The sequence below is a fragment of the Paroedura picta genome, chromosome 8 (assembly GCF_049243985.1).
Source record: "Paroedura picta isolate Pp20150507F chromosome 8, Ppicta_v3.0, whole genome shotgun sequence".
NCBI lineage: Eukaryota > Metazoa > Chordata > Lepidosauria > Squamata > Gekkonidae > Paroedura > Paroedura picta.
This window is the reverse complement of record NC_135376.1, coordinates 76,392,935-76,410,373: the sequence shown is the minus strand read 5'-3', so window position 1 is coordinate 76,410,373 and position 17,439 is coordinate 76,392,935. Positions and strand designations below refer to the sequence as shown.

Genomic DNA, 17,439 nt, shown 5'->3' with positions numbered 1-17,439 from the left:
CATATCTCTCCCAGGCAAGTAGAGATCCCTCCCTTCCCTGTATTTTCCCCAGAAGTCCTGCTTTGGCTATTCCTACTTCTGTTGTCCACATGGTGGCCAGACGGCTGGATCCAATGATGTGGCTATTAATGCCTATTGCATAGCAGGAGGACACGAGGCCTTAAAGGAGGACACAGACACCAATCTCTTTTTGGCAATAATTATTGGCCACAGCTTTATTGGCCAGCACATGCTCCTGGCAAGGAGGCTTGGCGCTTCATGGGCAGATCCTGCCATCTCACGGCCAGCAGCCACAAAGAAGCCCAGTCCAGCAGGCCTGCCCAGAGCAATCAAGCACCTCTATCTCCATTCAAAGACACCACACACCCCTCTAGAAACTGAATACGTTGACTAGTGAGCAGATTTTTAAAAAAAACTGCAGCTGTTCATCCAGATGGTGGAAGGTTCTGGCTTTTCGTCTGCAGAGTCATTGTGTGTTTAGGTACTCAACGGAAGAGATTTCCTACCAAAGACAAAAGGATGAAGTCACCTTCCCTGGTCTGTAAGAATTTTAAGCCGTGTCAGTTTAAAACACCCGGCGCAAACAAAGGATCTTTTGATAAGAAAAAGATCATGTTTTTCATGCTAATTATTCTGGTGGCCCTGTGCTTTATAGATTAGGGTTTTTTTGTGTAAAGGTAGACTTTGCTTTTTAACTTCTAACTTCATCTGTCCATAACTTTTCCTTCCCCTAATGAGCCCGAGAAGTAATTACTAGGGAACCGAAACTTATCTAGCAGTGTGGACAAAAAAACTGCTTTCCGTGCTGAAAACCCAAATACCTGCGTCTTCTGTAGTAATGAATATTTCATCAGTGATCTGGATCCTTTTGGGTTAAGGTTGATAAGGCAGTTTGCTTCTTCTCGAGATAAGAGGGCAGTCAGCCTAATGAGTCTCTCTTTGAGAACTGGCCAGGCAGGATGCTCTTAAAGTTCCCAAGAGAGGAGAGGTTTTCTCGCACTATCCAAGGTTTTGTTGAAACTGGTGACCATTATCAGCATGGTTTTGAAAGAAACCTACTCCAGCATACTCCCCAAACCAAGCCTATGATTTATTTAACACCATTGAGGATGTGGTGGAATCTACCATCTCAGCAGTCTAGGGCCTATTCTGCACACAATAGATAATGCACTTTCAATGCACTTTAGAGGTAGATTGTCCTGTTCTGTACAGGAAAACCCAGCTGCCAACGCACATTGAAAGTGCATTATCCTGTGTGTGCAGAATGGGTCCAGGATTCTTCCTGTTTCATAAATTCAGAAATATCATGCTTTGTGTTTTTTTTTTGTTTTAAATGCCATCACATATTTTTAAAAAATATTTTATTTATTTATTTTACTTGTTGATCGCCGTTTCTTTCTTGACTGCCTACTCTCTTTCCGCCCAGATGTAACAGTGGTTTATCAAAACGGGTTACCTGTGATATCTGTGAATCTTCCATCCCGCCGTGAGCGTTGCCAGTTTACACTTAAGCCTATCTCAGACTCTGTTGGAGTATTCTTACGGCAGCTGCAAGCAGAGGACCGGGGAATCGACCGAGTCGCAATCTATTCACCAGGTACTGTTTGGTATTACTAACCATCACATGCCTTCAATAGAATGTTCAATTCATTATGACACTGTGCCTTATGCTAACGAAATTAAAGCGATCATTTCTCATAATGGCATGGACACTCTTTCCAGTTAATAGCATTACACTAGACTTGTGAATTAGTGTTAATGTTGTGATGGAAAAGGAGGATAAAGTTCAGTTTCGGAGCTAACTTTTTGACTTTTAAATAGGAATGCTTAGTATTTGGAAGCTTATAGAGCAGGGGTAGTCAAACTGCGGCCCTCCGGATGTCCATGGACTACAATTCCCATGAGCTCCTGCCAGCGTTTGCTGCCGCAGTTATAAAATCTCTGTTATAGAGCTTATGGTGCTTTTGTCACTCCAACTTGTTGCTGGTTAATTTGGGGTGGGATAGTAGTCAGTGTGTTCTGATCTTGGACTGCTTTGCACCTGCATGGAATTCAATTTTAAGCATTAAGGGAGTCTGTTTAATCTCAGTACAGCTGAAATATAGTTGGATTTCACTTCTACCAGTGAAGAATCCTATGCACTTCACACGTTTGCTTCCAGCTAGATCTGCAGAAGCTGATACAGAGCTACTTACCTTTTCACCACAAACTGAGATTGCCAGATAGGGCAGTCACTGGAGGGGTGTACCGCATTTGATGGCAGCATGTTAAAATAAGATGGGCCTTGTCATAAATTGTTGGGGAGGGGACAATTTGGAAATCCTAGCCCATCTAATGAAATCTCCTCCTCTAGGACTGTCTGAGCTCTGAAGGACTTGAGCAGCTTATCTGTCTGTGAGTCAATTTAAATCAAAATGGAGTTCGGATCAAGCCTAAAATTACTATTGAAGAAAGAAACACAGAAAAATGTAAAGTTCTAGTTACACAGTTTGATAGGTCAACCCACCAGCTCTTTCTCCGGGCAGCATTCATTTCTGTTTCCTGCACATATTCAGAAGAAACACTGTAGGAGTGGTTCGGATCTCTGCTTTGAACACCATCACTTTATACAAGCTCAAATTCTGGAAAGGTTTAATTTGAAACCACTCAAGCCATGAAATGCTTTTTTAGAAATTGATGTTATAGTAGCCAAGTTGGAGATGAAACGTTAGGAAGGAGTACCTCAGACCATTAGCTGGACAACCAGTGACCCAAAATTTTTCTTATAGCATAATATGTAGTCCATGAGGTAAGCTGAGGTAAAAACAAAATGGCTACTGTACGCGGAGTTTCTTTGGAATAGCAAGTTTCTAATCCAGTACGACATTAGAAACTGACAAGATTTTCAAGTTGTATAAGCTTTCGAGGGCCAGAACTCCCTTTGTCAAGTACCGTCTATGCCAGGGGTAGTCAAACTGCAGTCCTCCAGATGTCCATGGACTTCAATTCCCATGAGACCCTGTCAGCATTCGCTAGCAGGGGTTCATGGGAACTGTAGTCCATGAACATCTGGAGGGCCGCAGTTTGACTATACAGACCAACATAGCTGCCCTCTGAAACTGACTTTTACTGCAAATGCTACATTACTATTAATTGTAGTAAGAGACTTTCAATTCTTAATACAACCTAATTCTTAATACAGCCTATACTTTCTTTTTCACAGATGGCACGCGAGTAGCCTCCTCGACAGGCATAGATCTTCTACTCCTCGATGATTTCAAACTAGTAATTAATGACTTGACTTACCATGTTCGTCCACCAAAGAGAGGTAACCACTTGGGATGTATTTCCAGAAGTCATATTCAGGAAGACCCTCCTCCATCTAGCAGTTTTTGTTTTTTTTAAAGATAATCTCATCTGTGATGGCAAAGAAAATTGATGATACGTCTTCTGCAAACTCACGCGTACAGAATTCTGCACAGATCTTGCCATGCCTTTGACCCTTGTGATGAGGATATGAATATGAAAATGTTCGCGCAGCAGGTCTTACTCTCCAGAGAGCAGAGAAACCATTCCTTGCAACACAATTCCCACCCGCCCCAGGTCTTCAGTCATGGTTTCTCCTTTCATACATGCGCTCTCGCTGCCCCCTATGTCACCTGTTTCTCATTCTTCATCTTTAAGAATTTTTTAAAGAAGGGCTTCGTATTGGAGAACTAGTAAGCAATCTGGTAGAAGGAACTCCTGGTGATAAATTACTAGCCTCTGACGTATGATATATCAGTAAAAGAATGCCTTATGGGGATATCCACTCAGTAAGAGCAGTGAACTAAGATCATTGGATATGTGGCAGATTTATTGATGTTATGATGAACTGATCACCTGTTGGAAAAGTTATGACCCCATAATGCAGCTAGGCTTCCTGCTGGTAGCTGTTGGTAAACATGGGTAAATTTAGGCGTCTTTAAACAAAAAAAAGACACACATTGGATCATCACAGCAAAACCAGAGTACAATACTGAATATGTACTGTTAGCCACATGATCCTGCTGTTGACTGATGCATAAGCCAAACATGGGCAACAAAAGAGGGAATATATTGAGGGATAATTCCTACCTCCCAGATTTGGCCTAAGAGCTTTAACTAAGTTGTTATAATGGTGGTCAGTTTTAATGTTTTCTTGTGCTGTTTGGAATGTGTCCAGGCAGGTCCTTGAAGTGGCACAGAACATCTGTGGTGTCCACAAGTGATGTAGAGAGGGGATAATTGGAACAGCCAAAAGTCCATAATAATTTTTGGGAAGTTAAACTGTTTCAAGCTGTCTTGAACTTGACTCTCTCTTGGGGGGGTGGGGGTCTCAGAAACCTTGCCTTGTACATAAGTAACATCAGGATGTAAGAAAGAATGATGATCAAGATGATCTGGACCAGATCATGGCTTAGCTGATCACTTTCATTAGTAGCCCAATCTCCTGGCCATTTCACCCTCACCGCCATAAAGTTTGAGTTGTGCACTGAAGCTGCTTCTGCTTTGATATCTTCATTCCAAGTTTAAGCATTCAAGAAGCGTGTTTCAGCAAGGAATAAAGTTGATACAGTCTATTTATTTATTATTGTATTTATAGACCGCCACTCTCAGCCTGGCCGGCTCATGGCGGTTTACATAAAACATACAAGCCAGATTTTTAAAAAACAGTACAATCAAAATTGGTGGCAGCAACCAGCAGTCTACATCCCCCATACCATCCCTCAACTCTCCCAATAGCAGTCGCCGTTGGTAGATGTCCACAGGTGACGTTTGGCCCAGAGGGGCTATGGCTACAGAGGGAGGGACCTGATCTTACTACCCCGGCCTCCACCAAATGCCTGGCAGAAGACTTCCGTCTTGCAGGCCCTGGGAACCCAGAGAGCTCCGCCTGTGAGCACCATTTGGCCATGGAAAGATTGTCCCCATTGTATAGGAGTTAACACAGTTTTGAATTACTAGACACGGCCAGATACTTGCTTTGGACAATGATGACCCAACACGTGTGTTAACTAGAAAATTGTGCAAGCAGATGATGGCAATTGTGAGTCTTCAGATTTAGTGAGTACATATTCCTTTCTACTCTCAGAGTAACCTGGACTATTATAATTGGGTTGAGTCGTGGTCTGGTAGCTGAAGGGTTGACTCCTGGATGGGAGACCTCCTAAAGTCATGGTGTGGAGACAGGCAATGGCGGACCACCTCCCAACATCTCTTGCCTGGCTGCCAGACAATCCTAGGATTTCCTGGCTACACTGTACACAGGCCATAGCATAAAGCAGGATGGATGGGTGGAAGTGCAGATGGTTGCAGATCTTTCCTTTATTCCCCTCTCCTCATCAGTCCAGTGTAACCCTGGGAAAGTTGACCATTGGGGAATCTGCTTTATTGAGATCAGAAAATCTGTTGGCGCAGGGGAGCACACTACCTTGAATTTAAGAAAATATTCGTAAGTTGTCTTTCACATCATTTTAATCAGGAAATACGTTCTGCAAAATACCTGTACGTAAAGTACACCAGGTAGTAGTTCATTGTTACACATTCATTTCATGCTAAAGAGGAGGCTGTTGTGTTTTGCAGCTTCATATATGGTCTGATATCATTAGGTGCATAAGTGAATTGGTGGCTTAGGTAGGTACTATTAATAGTGCCTACCTCACAATTTGTCGTGAGGGGTGGTATAAAAGTATAAAATAAATATCAGGAAAAAAATTCACAGTCAGAATAGTTTGGCAGAGGAATAGGCTGCCAAAGGAGGTGGGGAGCTCCCCTTAACTGGCGGTCTTTAAGCAGCAGCTAGACAGATACTTATCCTGGATGCCTTAGAATGATCCTGCATTGAGCAGGGGGTTGGACTAGATACGCTGATGGCCCTTTCCAACTCTGTGATTCAGTAGATTGTTCTGAGTTTACTTCTCAAATGACTTTGCAGACAAAATGTAATTATATAAACATTGCAGAGGCTGTAGATTTCAAACCTGGAAGCTGGGAGTGCATAACTGGAAACAAATATAGATTATGGCTGTTTTGCTTGTTAAAGCTACTAGTTTAATTGTCCATTGACAATCAGATCTCAGGGAATTCTTCATCTTCTGAAACAGAGGAATGCTTGCAATAAATTTAAGTAAAAACTGGGAGCTGATCCCCAATAAGAAAAAGCATTGGTGCCAAGCTGGTAGCGCTTTGAGAGCCCTGTGTATCTCCGAAATTTTAATCATTTTCCCATATGAGATGTGGGCTCTTTTTATACCTAAGGAATGAGATGCACACAGAAGAGCTGATGGATATTAATATTAAATATACATAGTTGGCACAGTAGCTTGTCAATCTATGATTAATCTTCTAATGTAGATGCAATCTAAAGGTTACGTGAAAGCTATCTTGGAACCAGTGGAAGCCATTAATATAATTCAGTTTATATGTTGGCTATATATAAGTGGGTAGGTGATCCCTGTAAAGGAGCAAAAGAAGTGCTTTGGGCATTCTTCCAAGGCTGTTAATTGCAATCCTAAGCAGAGATACTGCAGTTCATGCCTACTGAGTCTGATGGGCTTAAACTGGAGTGACATTTCATAGGTTTACACTATAAGAGTTATTTGAACACCAGCAGTGCTGAGTAGCTGGAGTAGAAACTTGGTATCACACTATTTAGCAGGATGTCCACCAGAAAGCCTCTTGTGAGCCTCTTGTGGCGCAGAGTGGTAAGGCAGCCGTCTGAAAGCTTTGCCCATGAGGCTGGGAGTTCAATCCCAGCAGCCGGCTCAAGGTTGACTCAGCCTTCCATCCTTCCAAGGTTGGTAAAATGAGTACCCAGCTTGCTGGGGGGTAAACGGTATTGACTGGGGAAAGCACTGGCAAACCACCCCGTATTAAGTCTGCCATGAAAATGCTGGAGGGCGTCACCCCAAGGGTCAGACATGACCCGGTGCTTGCACAGGGGATACCTTTACCTTTACCTTTACCACCAGAAAGCAAGAAATGGTGAACATGTATCCATTTCATCACTGAATGTTTGATAATATGTCAAATGACTCTCAAGTGCTGTGAATCATTTTCTTATAAACGACCCAAAACACTGCTATTTATTTTGAAATTGTGAAATCGAGCATTGGCACTCAAAAGCATTAGTGCGGCTCATCTGTTCTGCCGTCTCTGTCTCTGAGCATTGCCCAGGGTTGCTGAACTGCTAAACTGATGTCTGTCAAACTTGGCTTGTTTTGTAGATTGCACTGAACTTAGAAAGGCAAGCTAAGCCTGAAGACTGTGTGCTGCAAATTACTGCATGCAAGGTTCTATCTATTTTAGTTTGCTTGGCCTTAATAAAATGTATGTAGTACATAATTACATTAATCTTAGCCACCATAACATTTTTGGGGTTCCTTTCTAACACTTAAAAAGTGTGTGCATTGTGATATTGAAGAAATAGGGCTACAGTAGGTTGCATGCACTGTTGTATTATGTGCTACATGGCTGGACTTGTAAGTGCATCCTCCTGTTTTGTACTGGGATATTTTATTCTGTTTGCTTATGCTAATATATCAGTGGATAATGCATTAGTGCAGGTACTGCTAAACTCAGCTGATTTAGGCCAAAGAACAGTGGAAGTTACATAACAAATGGCAAGTATTGGACACTGGCAGCTCCATGTTGGCTTGCTACATTTTTCTTCTTCCTGAGCTGTGCTCCAGAACAGTTGCTTGATGATAGCTGCAGAATCTCTGTAAGCCTGTGGAGCAAGGAAGAACGTAGCATCCAAGCTTGCCTAGTAGTGAATTGTGGGCATTGGAAGACCGAAGGGCTGGTCCTTGTGATGTTGGTGAAAATTGATCCTCTTTATTGAGAACTTAAACTGTTTGTTCATTTTTAATCTCAGAGGATGCAAGTACAAGTAGATTACTAACCCCTGTGTTTGATTTTGTGCAAATTGAGAACTAGGTTCTCCATGATTGGTGACATGATGAAGATTCTTCCCATGAATATTTTGGCACACCTTAGTTTGGAAATGTGGGTGGAGTATGGGGTAGCTTTTCCTCTCAGGTAGCAATGTAAGAGCCTCTTGTGGCGCAGAGTGGTAAGGCAGCAGACATGCAGCCTGAAAGCTCTGCCCATGAGGCTGGGAGTTCGATCCCAGCAGCCGGCTCAAGGTTGACTCAGCCTTCCATCCTTACGAGGTCGGTAAAATGAGTACCCAGCTTGCTGGGGGTAAACGGTAATGACTGGGGAAGGCACTGGCAAACCACCCCGTATTGAGTCTGCCATGAAAACGCTAGAGGGCGTCACCCCAAGGGTCAGACATGACTTGGTGCTTGCTCAGGGGATACCTTTACCTTTACCTTAGCAATGTACATTTCAGGGTGGTGTGGAACAGGTTTGTCCCTTGAGTTCTGATAAGCTTTTGGAAGGAGAACTCCTTCAGGGAGTGGAGCTCTGAAAGGTCCTTCTGCTTTTTTAGACCTTCTAAGCCACGAAGATGCAACCACGCTGAATGACGTAAAGACGCTGGTTCAACAGCTCTACACTACGCTGTGTATTGAGGAGCACCAGCTGAATAAGGAGAAGGAACTCATCGGACGGCTAGAAGACCTCAAGCAGCAGCTAGCTCCCCTGGAGAAGGTTGGGACTTCTATTTCATTGAGTTACATTCAGATTTGCTCCAACAAGTGAGTAAATAGATGCAAGGATTTAAATTGGATTGTAAGCTAGGGGTGAATATCATTGACAAAAAATAGAACACAACGCCTTATTAGTAGTAGAATTTAGAGCCAAAGGGTGTATGTCACTGTCAGTGAAAATTCACTTTCAAGGCATTCAAAATGTCTGTGTTGTGTTAAAGAGGGGAACTACACAGTCATGTGTGAAATGCATTTCCCAGGCTAATGTCAATTATTTCCAGATAAATGTGTGATATAACTTCAACATCCCCCTCCCTCCACTGGTAATGCTCACATCCTCCATCTTTCTTGGCAGCTGAGCCAATTCAGAGCTGTTGCATTTGGGAATGAGCAGGTTGCCCCAGCAGGGCCTGTCTTCCAAGCTCCTTTGATCAAATATCAGCAGCAGAGAGGGGGAAATGTTCCGCCAAGTGGCCACCCAATTCTGCTTGTCCATCATCCTTGCATTTTCATACACCTTGTACATATCATTCTGTCAAAAGAATGCACTCAAAATACAGCAAATGAATTTGACCACATTCGAGGGGGCATTGCTCGTTACTGCTCTGTTTCTGGGCACTGCTGCTGGAAAGGGAGCCCCAACCCCCCTTATGAGAGGGGCCCACAGACTTTGCAATGTTTGAAGAAATGTTGCTTGTTACCCTGACTGCAAAACGGTCCAGGCTGCTGCTTGAAGTAACAGGCCGGAAACCTTCCCAGCTTGCAGTTCTGTGCTTGAAGAAGAGACGCTGTTGTTCATTAGGCTGGAGAAAGTCTATCTGGCCTTCCTTTGAAGCAGCAGGCAGGACTGTTCCCAGCAAAACAACTACTGAGGGGAATCACCAGCCTTTTCTTTCATGTAGCAAGCTAGGGAGCTTACTCAGAAATCACTGCTTTGGTATTCAACAGGAACGATGGTTGCAGAAAGAAAATGGAAACTGCATTTCAGCTTCAAATGTCAGCCATGGAGTAAACGCTAAATACAGTTACATCATGTCAGTACTGAAAATGCCAGACTTCATGAGCCTGCTTTCTTTTATGTTGCATATCTTCATTAAAAAAACAACAACACACAAAACATGGCTTCCATGTGATGAAAATAGACCATGCTGGCACTGACCATTTTTTATTGTGCAGGTTAGAATGGAAATCTGCAGAAAAGCAGAAAAGAGGACCACCTGGGTGCTGTGGGGCGGCCTGGCTTACATGGCCACTCAGTTTGGGATTCTGGCTCGACTCACCTGGTGGGAGTACTCTTGGGACATTATGGAGCCTGTTACCTACTTCATCACGTACGGTAGTGCAATGGCCATGTACGCATACTTCGTAGTAACGCGCCAGGTGAGACTTATGCTTGTTTTTCTACCTTTCCTCAAAACCATTATCCAAAATATTATTTGACCTCCTAATTATTTGCCAACCACAATGTACAGTCTTCGACCTGATTCTCATGTGCGTGTTCAACTGCTGGGTGAAGGCAATGTCAAGCCAATGTTTTCACAGATAGAACTTGACTGTCATCTTAGATGCGAAGCTCTTTAGTTTTTACTTCATGCATTCAGATGCCAGACACCAGGTGTAGATGAATCAAGCCATGTGGAAGCCATCACTTTCCACTTGAGGACAGGAAAAATTCTGGAATGTTCCGGTATTCTCCTACTCACAATCCCTGGTGGCAGGAAGTAGGCTGATCTTTCAGTCTCCATTTGGAGACACAGTTTCCTGCACAACAATCCACATTAATCAACTCCAGGAAACTTGGCTGCTTTTCCCCTGACATTTACTGTTCATTTCTCTTGGGGTCACCTCTGTGAACTGGCAATTTCCACCAGATCTGACATGGTGGACAGTGAAGGATTTTATCCTCAGATGGAAACCAGTCTGAATATGGACAGACCTCCAGATGATCACCAAAACAAGTGCGACTCCACATGTCACAGGCCCACGTTTAGGGGTTGTGAAATTGCTTGGGAGAGTCAGAATATTCTTTGGAATTCGAGACCATCTCCAACTGGTACTGGTTCACTTCCGATAAAAAAAAAAAACGCAGTTCATAATTTGCCTTTCCACAAACCATGACAGTAAAGGCTCGTATCAGTTGCCAGGTGACACGAGACAAAACTACAGAGAGAAATGGCAAGTCTGGCGTAATAGGAAAAGAAAAGTCTCGCCTCCTGGAGAGCAGAGGGTTTTCTGGATTAACTACATGCCTTAATGCAGCTCCTTTGGAACCTCTGAAGACAGTATCACTTAACTTACCCTTGCTAAAAATCTTGTTCTTTATGGCAGTGACCTTTTTCAGACAAGCATCAGAGCTGGAAGCCATTGCTATTCTTAAAGATCTCTGCATTTTCCACAAAGATGCGGTGCTGCTCTAACCTTACTCTTCTTTTATGCTAAAGGTTTATTTGTTTTCCACCTGTTGGTGTTGACCTGAAACCTGGTGTTGACCTGAAAGAAGGGAAAGGAACCAGCATGTGCTAGACCTTAGAAGGGCATTCACCTTTATCTTGGAAGTATGAGATCCTTTAGGAAATCAGATCAGCTTCTTTGAGACCTTCTGCCTAGCCATCAAGCAGATCACCGAAGTGAAACTCTTCAGATGGGTCAAGAAGGCATAGCTGTCACATATTGATAAGGGCACCTGAAAGTGTTAAGACCCTCTTGGTTTGGACTGCAGCCTCCTCCATAGCATCTAGCACTAATTCTTTACATTTTTGACATCTGCATGGCATGGGCATCTGTATCCTAATTTTTTCAGTACCACATCACTTTCAGCTGATGCAGCTTTGGGGCAATGACTTCTGCAGTGAGTTATCTGGGCCTGCCTTACGTGCTTTGTTTTTTTTTCCTCAGATGTTAGTATTATATTTTCCTGTGTTGGCCAATGTTGTTTCTTGATCCATTCAGTGGTATCACAGCTTCTGTTTACTTGGGTAATACACCAGTTTTCCTGTTCAGAGATTTGCCAAGAATTTTTCTATGTGGTTGAAGGATCCTGGCCTGAAGACATACACGGTGTAGTCAATTTGGTTTGCTATGAAAGTCTTCAAACTGAAGATGGGTGTGTAAAGCAGCCTACTTCCTGCCTTCAGGGATTGTAGCTAGGAGAGAACCCAAACATTCTAGAATATCCTCCTCTAGCAGGTCAAAAGAACCTTCATGTTTAGTCCAGTGCTTCATTTCCTGTTCTGGAAAAAATCCCCTTTGAAGGTAGCTGTGATAAATTCTTCTCTTTAGCTTTATATGTCTTCCTTTCTATTTCCTTCATACTTCTGCTCTGGACTCCGGCAGCTCCCTGTGCAGAGCATCTATGATTCTATGTCATTTTAGCACTTTGTTGTCTAGGTTTCTGCAGTGTATAAATCTCAACAGACAATAGAAACACTGTCACTTCTGAGATCAGAGTTTAACCTCTCTTAACTGAAGCTTTTCGCTGTGGTTACCCACATATTTGTGAGAACATTATCCATTCCCAGTGAATCTTGACATTTTTCTAGGATTAGCGTTTTAGAATTATGGATATGTCACCAGGTTAGAAGATAAATCCTACATAGATCTCTGTGGACACTGCTTCTTACAGCTGCCTTTTGACCTTTTTTTGTACAGCTCAGAGGCCATAAACCACTTCTTAGCATAAGATTATTGCCAGAGGATTGCTCGCTTTCAGTTTTGAATGCTGCAGTAAGATGAACTGGATTCCACATGCATCACATTGCTTGTGATGGTGCAATATGCCATGACATCTTTTGTGTGTCATCCTTGGCAATGTGTATTGCTGTACTTTGTCAGCAGAGTTAACCTGCATTTCCTTGACCCATGGTCACCGGTGTGGTGTGTATTAGGTTTTGATTCCTGTAGCTGGTACAGGTGTGCTAAGCAATATTTCTGGTAGGAGATGGCGGTACGGACTTAAACAGCCCTCAACCCTTTCATTCCCTCACCCCCTGCAGAGGTTTAATGAGCACCAATTGAACGGAGCAGATTCTTTCCATAACCATAGGGTTTTATGACCTGACTACTGTGGCTCTAATGAGCCACTGCAGGATCGCCCTGTTCCAGATGGCTGAGCTGTCAAAACTTGCCTGCCACTGCATCTTAGAAGAGGCAAAACAGCCGTGGGTGGTATGAATAAGCTGCCATAACTCAGCCCCTCAATTTGAGTCCAAGTATGTGTTAGATTATGACCTGGTGATTACTGCAGCCTCTTCTTTGGAGACATGCCGCAAGCTCTGTTGGGCTAACAACCAGAGCCTGGTGCTTAAGTCTACACTATAGATCAGGGTTGACGTCCTGTGATGAGAACAATAATCTATCTTATGTTTAGTCAGTGTGGGAACTAATGGTCCCTTTCCCTCCCAAGCATTACTTAATAAATGTTAATTCTTTTCCTGATCATTTATCTTCTGTCGTTCTTGCCTTCCGCAGGAGTATGTATACCCAGATGCCAGAGACAGGCAATTCTTATTATTTTTCCATAAAGGAGCCAAAAAGACACGTTTTGACCTAGAAAAATACAATCAACTCAAGGATGCTATTGCTCAGGTAAAGGATGCCCTTCCTCACTTGTGATTGGGTGAGGAGATGCTGCTTCCCTGCTCGAAACTGGTTGTTGCGCTTAAAGCAAGAAGATGAAAGGATTGAATGTGCTTTCCCACTGGGCAAAACTTATTCAAGGAATTGTGTGATAACTTATCCTTCAGGGATCCCTGAAGAAAGCTGGAATGGTAAGAGTTTAGTACAGAAAGACGCAGCCCTAAATCAGTGGATTCTTTTATGTGCAAAATCAGTTCATGATGTATCTAGTTTCCTGCCAGCCTCTTATTTACAGTATTTGCTGGCGTATAAGACTACTTTTCCCCCCTGAAAAACATGCCTCCAAGTGGAGGGATCGTCCTATACGCCGGGTGCACTTCAGTTGGGATAGGCATAGCTGCCCATAGTACTGTAATGTAATGAAACAAACTCTATATTTTGAGTGGAAATGTTGGGGGGTCGTCTTATACGCCCAGTCATCTTATGCACCAGCAAATATGGTATTTATCTATCGAATGGCATGTGTGTAATGTCGCCAGGAGATGCTTCAATTACCTGATTTTCCAGTCACCAGGCAAGAAACATTCGGAGGTGATTTGCCATTGTCTTGCCCCCATCTCATGACCCTAGTTTCCTTTGGAGATCTCCCATCCAAATACTAATCAAGGCCGACCCTGCTTAGCTTCCGAGATCTGATGAGATGGGCCTGCCTGGGCTATCCACTTGAAATACCTGCACATATCGGATCCTTTCTCTCCTAACCCAGTGGTTGCAACATACCAAACTTTATATGAACATTATATGTGGCAGAAGCATTGTCATGATTAGCACATCATCAGCGGGGATTCCATATACACTGGAATATCATACAACTGAATGACTAGAAGTCCCATGAATTGCTTGCAAAACATGGCTTAATCTTCCACTTTCCTCTCATTTTCAGGTTTAACACCACATGACAGATCTTGGCCCTCAAACACGTGTTGCAGGTGCCATAATCAAAAGAATTGCTAAGTGCACAGTTTTTATGGTTTGAACTCTGCAGGGAGGGAGGTTATGCCTTCCCTCCATGCTGTTTTCCCAGCCTGAAATGGCCCTGGGGTAGAATTTGCCCCACTTGGGAAACCATATGTGCTATGTGTCTCCAAGGGCCATTTCAGATTGGGAAAATGGTACATTGAGAAACTTAAGCTTTTTCCCCGCTGTGGTCCCAATCTAAATCAGTCAATTTTTCACCCAAATATTGAGTTCCAAGCATGGAAATCTTAGCATACAATTTATTACCAGGACCCAGGGAGGCATGAGAAAAACATAATGTGGTGTTCAGGTGAGGGGCTGCCCTAAGCTTTCCGACACTGCTTCTCTTGCAACAAGTTTTGGAAATCCTGGGTGTGGCGCAGTGTATTCTTTTCAGAGAATAGAAGAGAATGATAGAGGAAATGGGATTGGGGCTAACAGACAGAATTCTTAAGTTGCATCTGTTCCCCCAAAATACGCAGGCCACTGATCTGTAGAACTTCCAGGGAATTGGGTAGGGTTCAAGCCCAGAAAGCTTTTGACGTTTGTTTAGGTAGAGTTACCACCTACTGTCCAACCACTGTAACCACATTTTTGACATATAACCAGTTTTGTGCTTTTAAAAGGCAGTTAATTTCTTAATGGCTCAGTAGGGTTCTTGCCCAGACCTGGATAGGCCTGGGTAGCCCAATCTCACCAGTCGGCCCTGGTCAGTGTTTGGATGAGGGACCACCAAGGATGACCAGGGTCACCATGCAATGGCAAGCCAACTCTGAACCTCCCTTGCCTTGAAGACCCCATAGTTCAGCTGTGACTCAATGACAAAAAAGATGGCAATTTGTTGGTTCCACCAACTTTGGGAGGTTGCAATGCAAGTGCTGCATTTTGGGCAAAGCAGTTTGTGAGAAAGGGAATGATTTTACCTCAGGATAGACTGTCCTTCAGCTGGGTGTACGCAAAGAACGTCTCTGTTTTTATCTTCTTGTCATTTGCTCTAATGCGTTGTGTTTGAAATGTGTTTTCAATTTCTCGCTGGTTGGGGCTTCCAGAATGCTGACGGGGCAAGATGGTTCTCATGACCCTGTTCTTCCTTTCCAGGCAGAATTGGATCTTAAGAGGCTTCGAGACCCCCTGCAAGTACATTTGCCTATCCGACAAATCAGCACTAAAGACTGATTACCTGAGGACCTCTGATCCCTGGCAGAAATATCTCTGCCTCTTCAACTGAAGCATTGCAGGTGGAAGCTGGGAGTCTCCTGTGGGGCGGAGGACTTTTTTTTTAACCAGTAAAAAACAGAATGAAGATCTTGGCTGGGGAGGGGGCCACTACGTTCAACCCGGAGATCAGGCGCTGTGAGATGTTAAGTCTTTCCAAAGGGCTTGGCGAATATTGTCACACTCAAGCGTCCTTTGTTTCTCGATGAAAAATATATCCTTAAAAGTCAGGTGTTTCAAGAACAGATTGTGAGGAGGGGCATATGTTCCCAGCTTTGCAGTGTCTGCCTCTTGAGGATGCACCAGCAGCCTGCTCAGCTCTTCTTTTTTTAGGGGGGGGGGAACAAAACAAAAACACCCTATTTCAAAACACCAGTAATAATAGTGCACCAAAAAAAAAGTGAAGACAAAAATTTCAAGCCATCCTAAGAAGCTGTGGCTGGTGGTGGGAACCAGTGCTCTGCCTTCACACGCACCATGTGCTCCAGTTTGGGCCTCAATGGCGTCATCAGCGTGCACTCTAGACTGGACCTACAATGTCTTTTATGACATTGATGGGAAGCTGCTTCTTGACTCTGGAAGGATCGGGAGCTTCCCGTCCCTGCTCACGTACTGGCAGCCCGGTTTCCTCCTTGGACTAGGCGATGACCACATTGATCAGTTTTATCAGAACCACAAACTAAATAACTCTTCTTCTGAATGTTGGATAATTGATCACTTTGCATTACTCTTAAATAACTCCAGTAGACCATACTGCCCTGGATCTACTTCTAGATATAAATGGTGATGTTGCATGAAACAGTTTCTTATTCAGTCTTAAGGGAGCAATCTGCCCACTCACCCACCCTGGCCACCCTTTCCATCCCAAATCTGGTAGCCAAGTGGGATTACCAAATTAAAAGGGTGTGGTGGTGGTGTGTTTTTTTTTAAATAGGGGTGAATGGAATTTTTTTTTTCCAAATGGAAACTTAGCTTGAAATCATGGCTTTCTAACCCAGCCGTATAGAACGGGGATAATTAAATTTGATGTTTGCATAGCAGAATAAATTATGTGTCTTGATGAGATAGCCTGTCCTGCAGGCTTTATTGAAAGCCTGGAGCAGAAGATAGAGGAAAAATTCCACGTTGCTTCTCAAGCCCTCTTTAAAGTAGCTTTAAATGAATGCTCTGTTGCTTTAAGGGCCGAGGTTTCGGTGGGGTGACACAGATCGCAATGCTCTTCCTCATCAGGAAATGGCTCTCCTCACCCTCCACCTCTTGCAAGCCAGCTAATTCCCCCTCCCCCCAATGCGGGTTTCGAATCCTGCACTGAGTGGAATCAGCCTCTGGCCATCCTGTTTGATAAAAGCTTGCGAGGACAGGATGGAGGCCGGAGAAAGAGATCGGAGCTTCATCTGCAGAAAGGCCGGGGGTTTCCTTTTTAGTTCACTACTTCTCACTGTGTCAAGGCGAGAGGCTCCCACTTTCTGGAGAACCATGTTTTAAAGTGTACAAAATAAATATAAACCAGACGCCAGGTGCCTTGCAGCTGTGGAAACACAAGACGGGATTGTTGCCTCCGCCACTCCCTCAATGGCATGTTGGACTGAATGGATGCATGTTCCAAGGTGTTTTCTCTCCCCACTTTTCTTCCTTTCTCTCTGTCTCCTCCTCCTCTCCCTCCCCCCTCCCTCCCTCCCTCCCCCCTCCCTCCCTCCCTCCCTCTCCCTCCCGTTCTCTCTCTTCCCTTCCCTCTCTTATTTTGTTTTCAATTATGTTTTAGATTTCGTTTTTCCCCGGTTCTTTTTTTTGTTTAATTATCCGTTTGATCCTCTTTGTATGCAACATTTTTAAAAGAAAGAAAATGAACAGTCTTGTTAACAGAATCATTTGTGCGTGTTTGGGGTGAGGGAGGGGGATGGAGAAAAGTCCTTAAAAATAAAATAATGAACATGTGTAAAAATCCTGTATCATTTATTAAATATGTATAAAAGAGCAATGTACTTCCGGAACAATAAATAACTATTCAGTTTTTGAA

The 17,439-nt window shown here is 43.5% G+C and overlaps 1 protein-coding gene across 1 annotated transcript in view; it reads left to right on the top strand.

Annotated features, from left to right (window-relative positions):
- The window catches only part of MCU (mitochondrial calcium uniporter), a 117,165-nt gene extending 99,726 nt beyond the window's left edge, over nucleotides 1–17,439 (top strand). Inside the window, exons 3-8 of the mRNA XM_077350423.1 lie at nucleotides 1,427–1,597; nucleotides 3,203–3,307; nucleotides 8,456–8,616; nucleotides 9,792–9,995; nucleotides 13,083–13,199; nucleotides 15,306–17,439. Coding sequence (XP_077206538.1) covers nucleotides 1,427–1,597; nucleotides 3,203–3,307; nucleotides 8,456–8,616; nucleotides 9,792–9,995; nucleotides 13,083–13,199; nucleotides 15,306–15,383 — 836 coding nt within the window. The 3' untranslated portion in view covers nucleotides 15,384–17,439. The remainder of the gene's footprint in view (nucleotides 1–1,426; nucleotides 1,598–3,202; nucleotides 3,308–8,455; nucleotides 8,617–9,791; nucleotides 9,996–13,082; nucleotides 13,200–15,305) is intronic.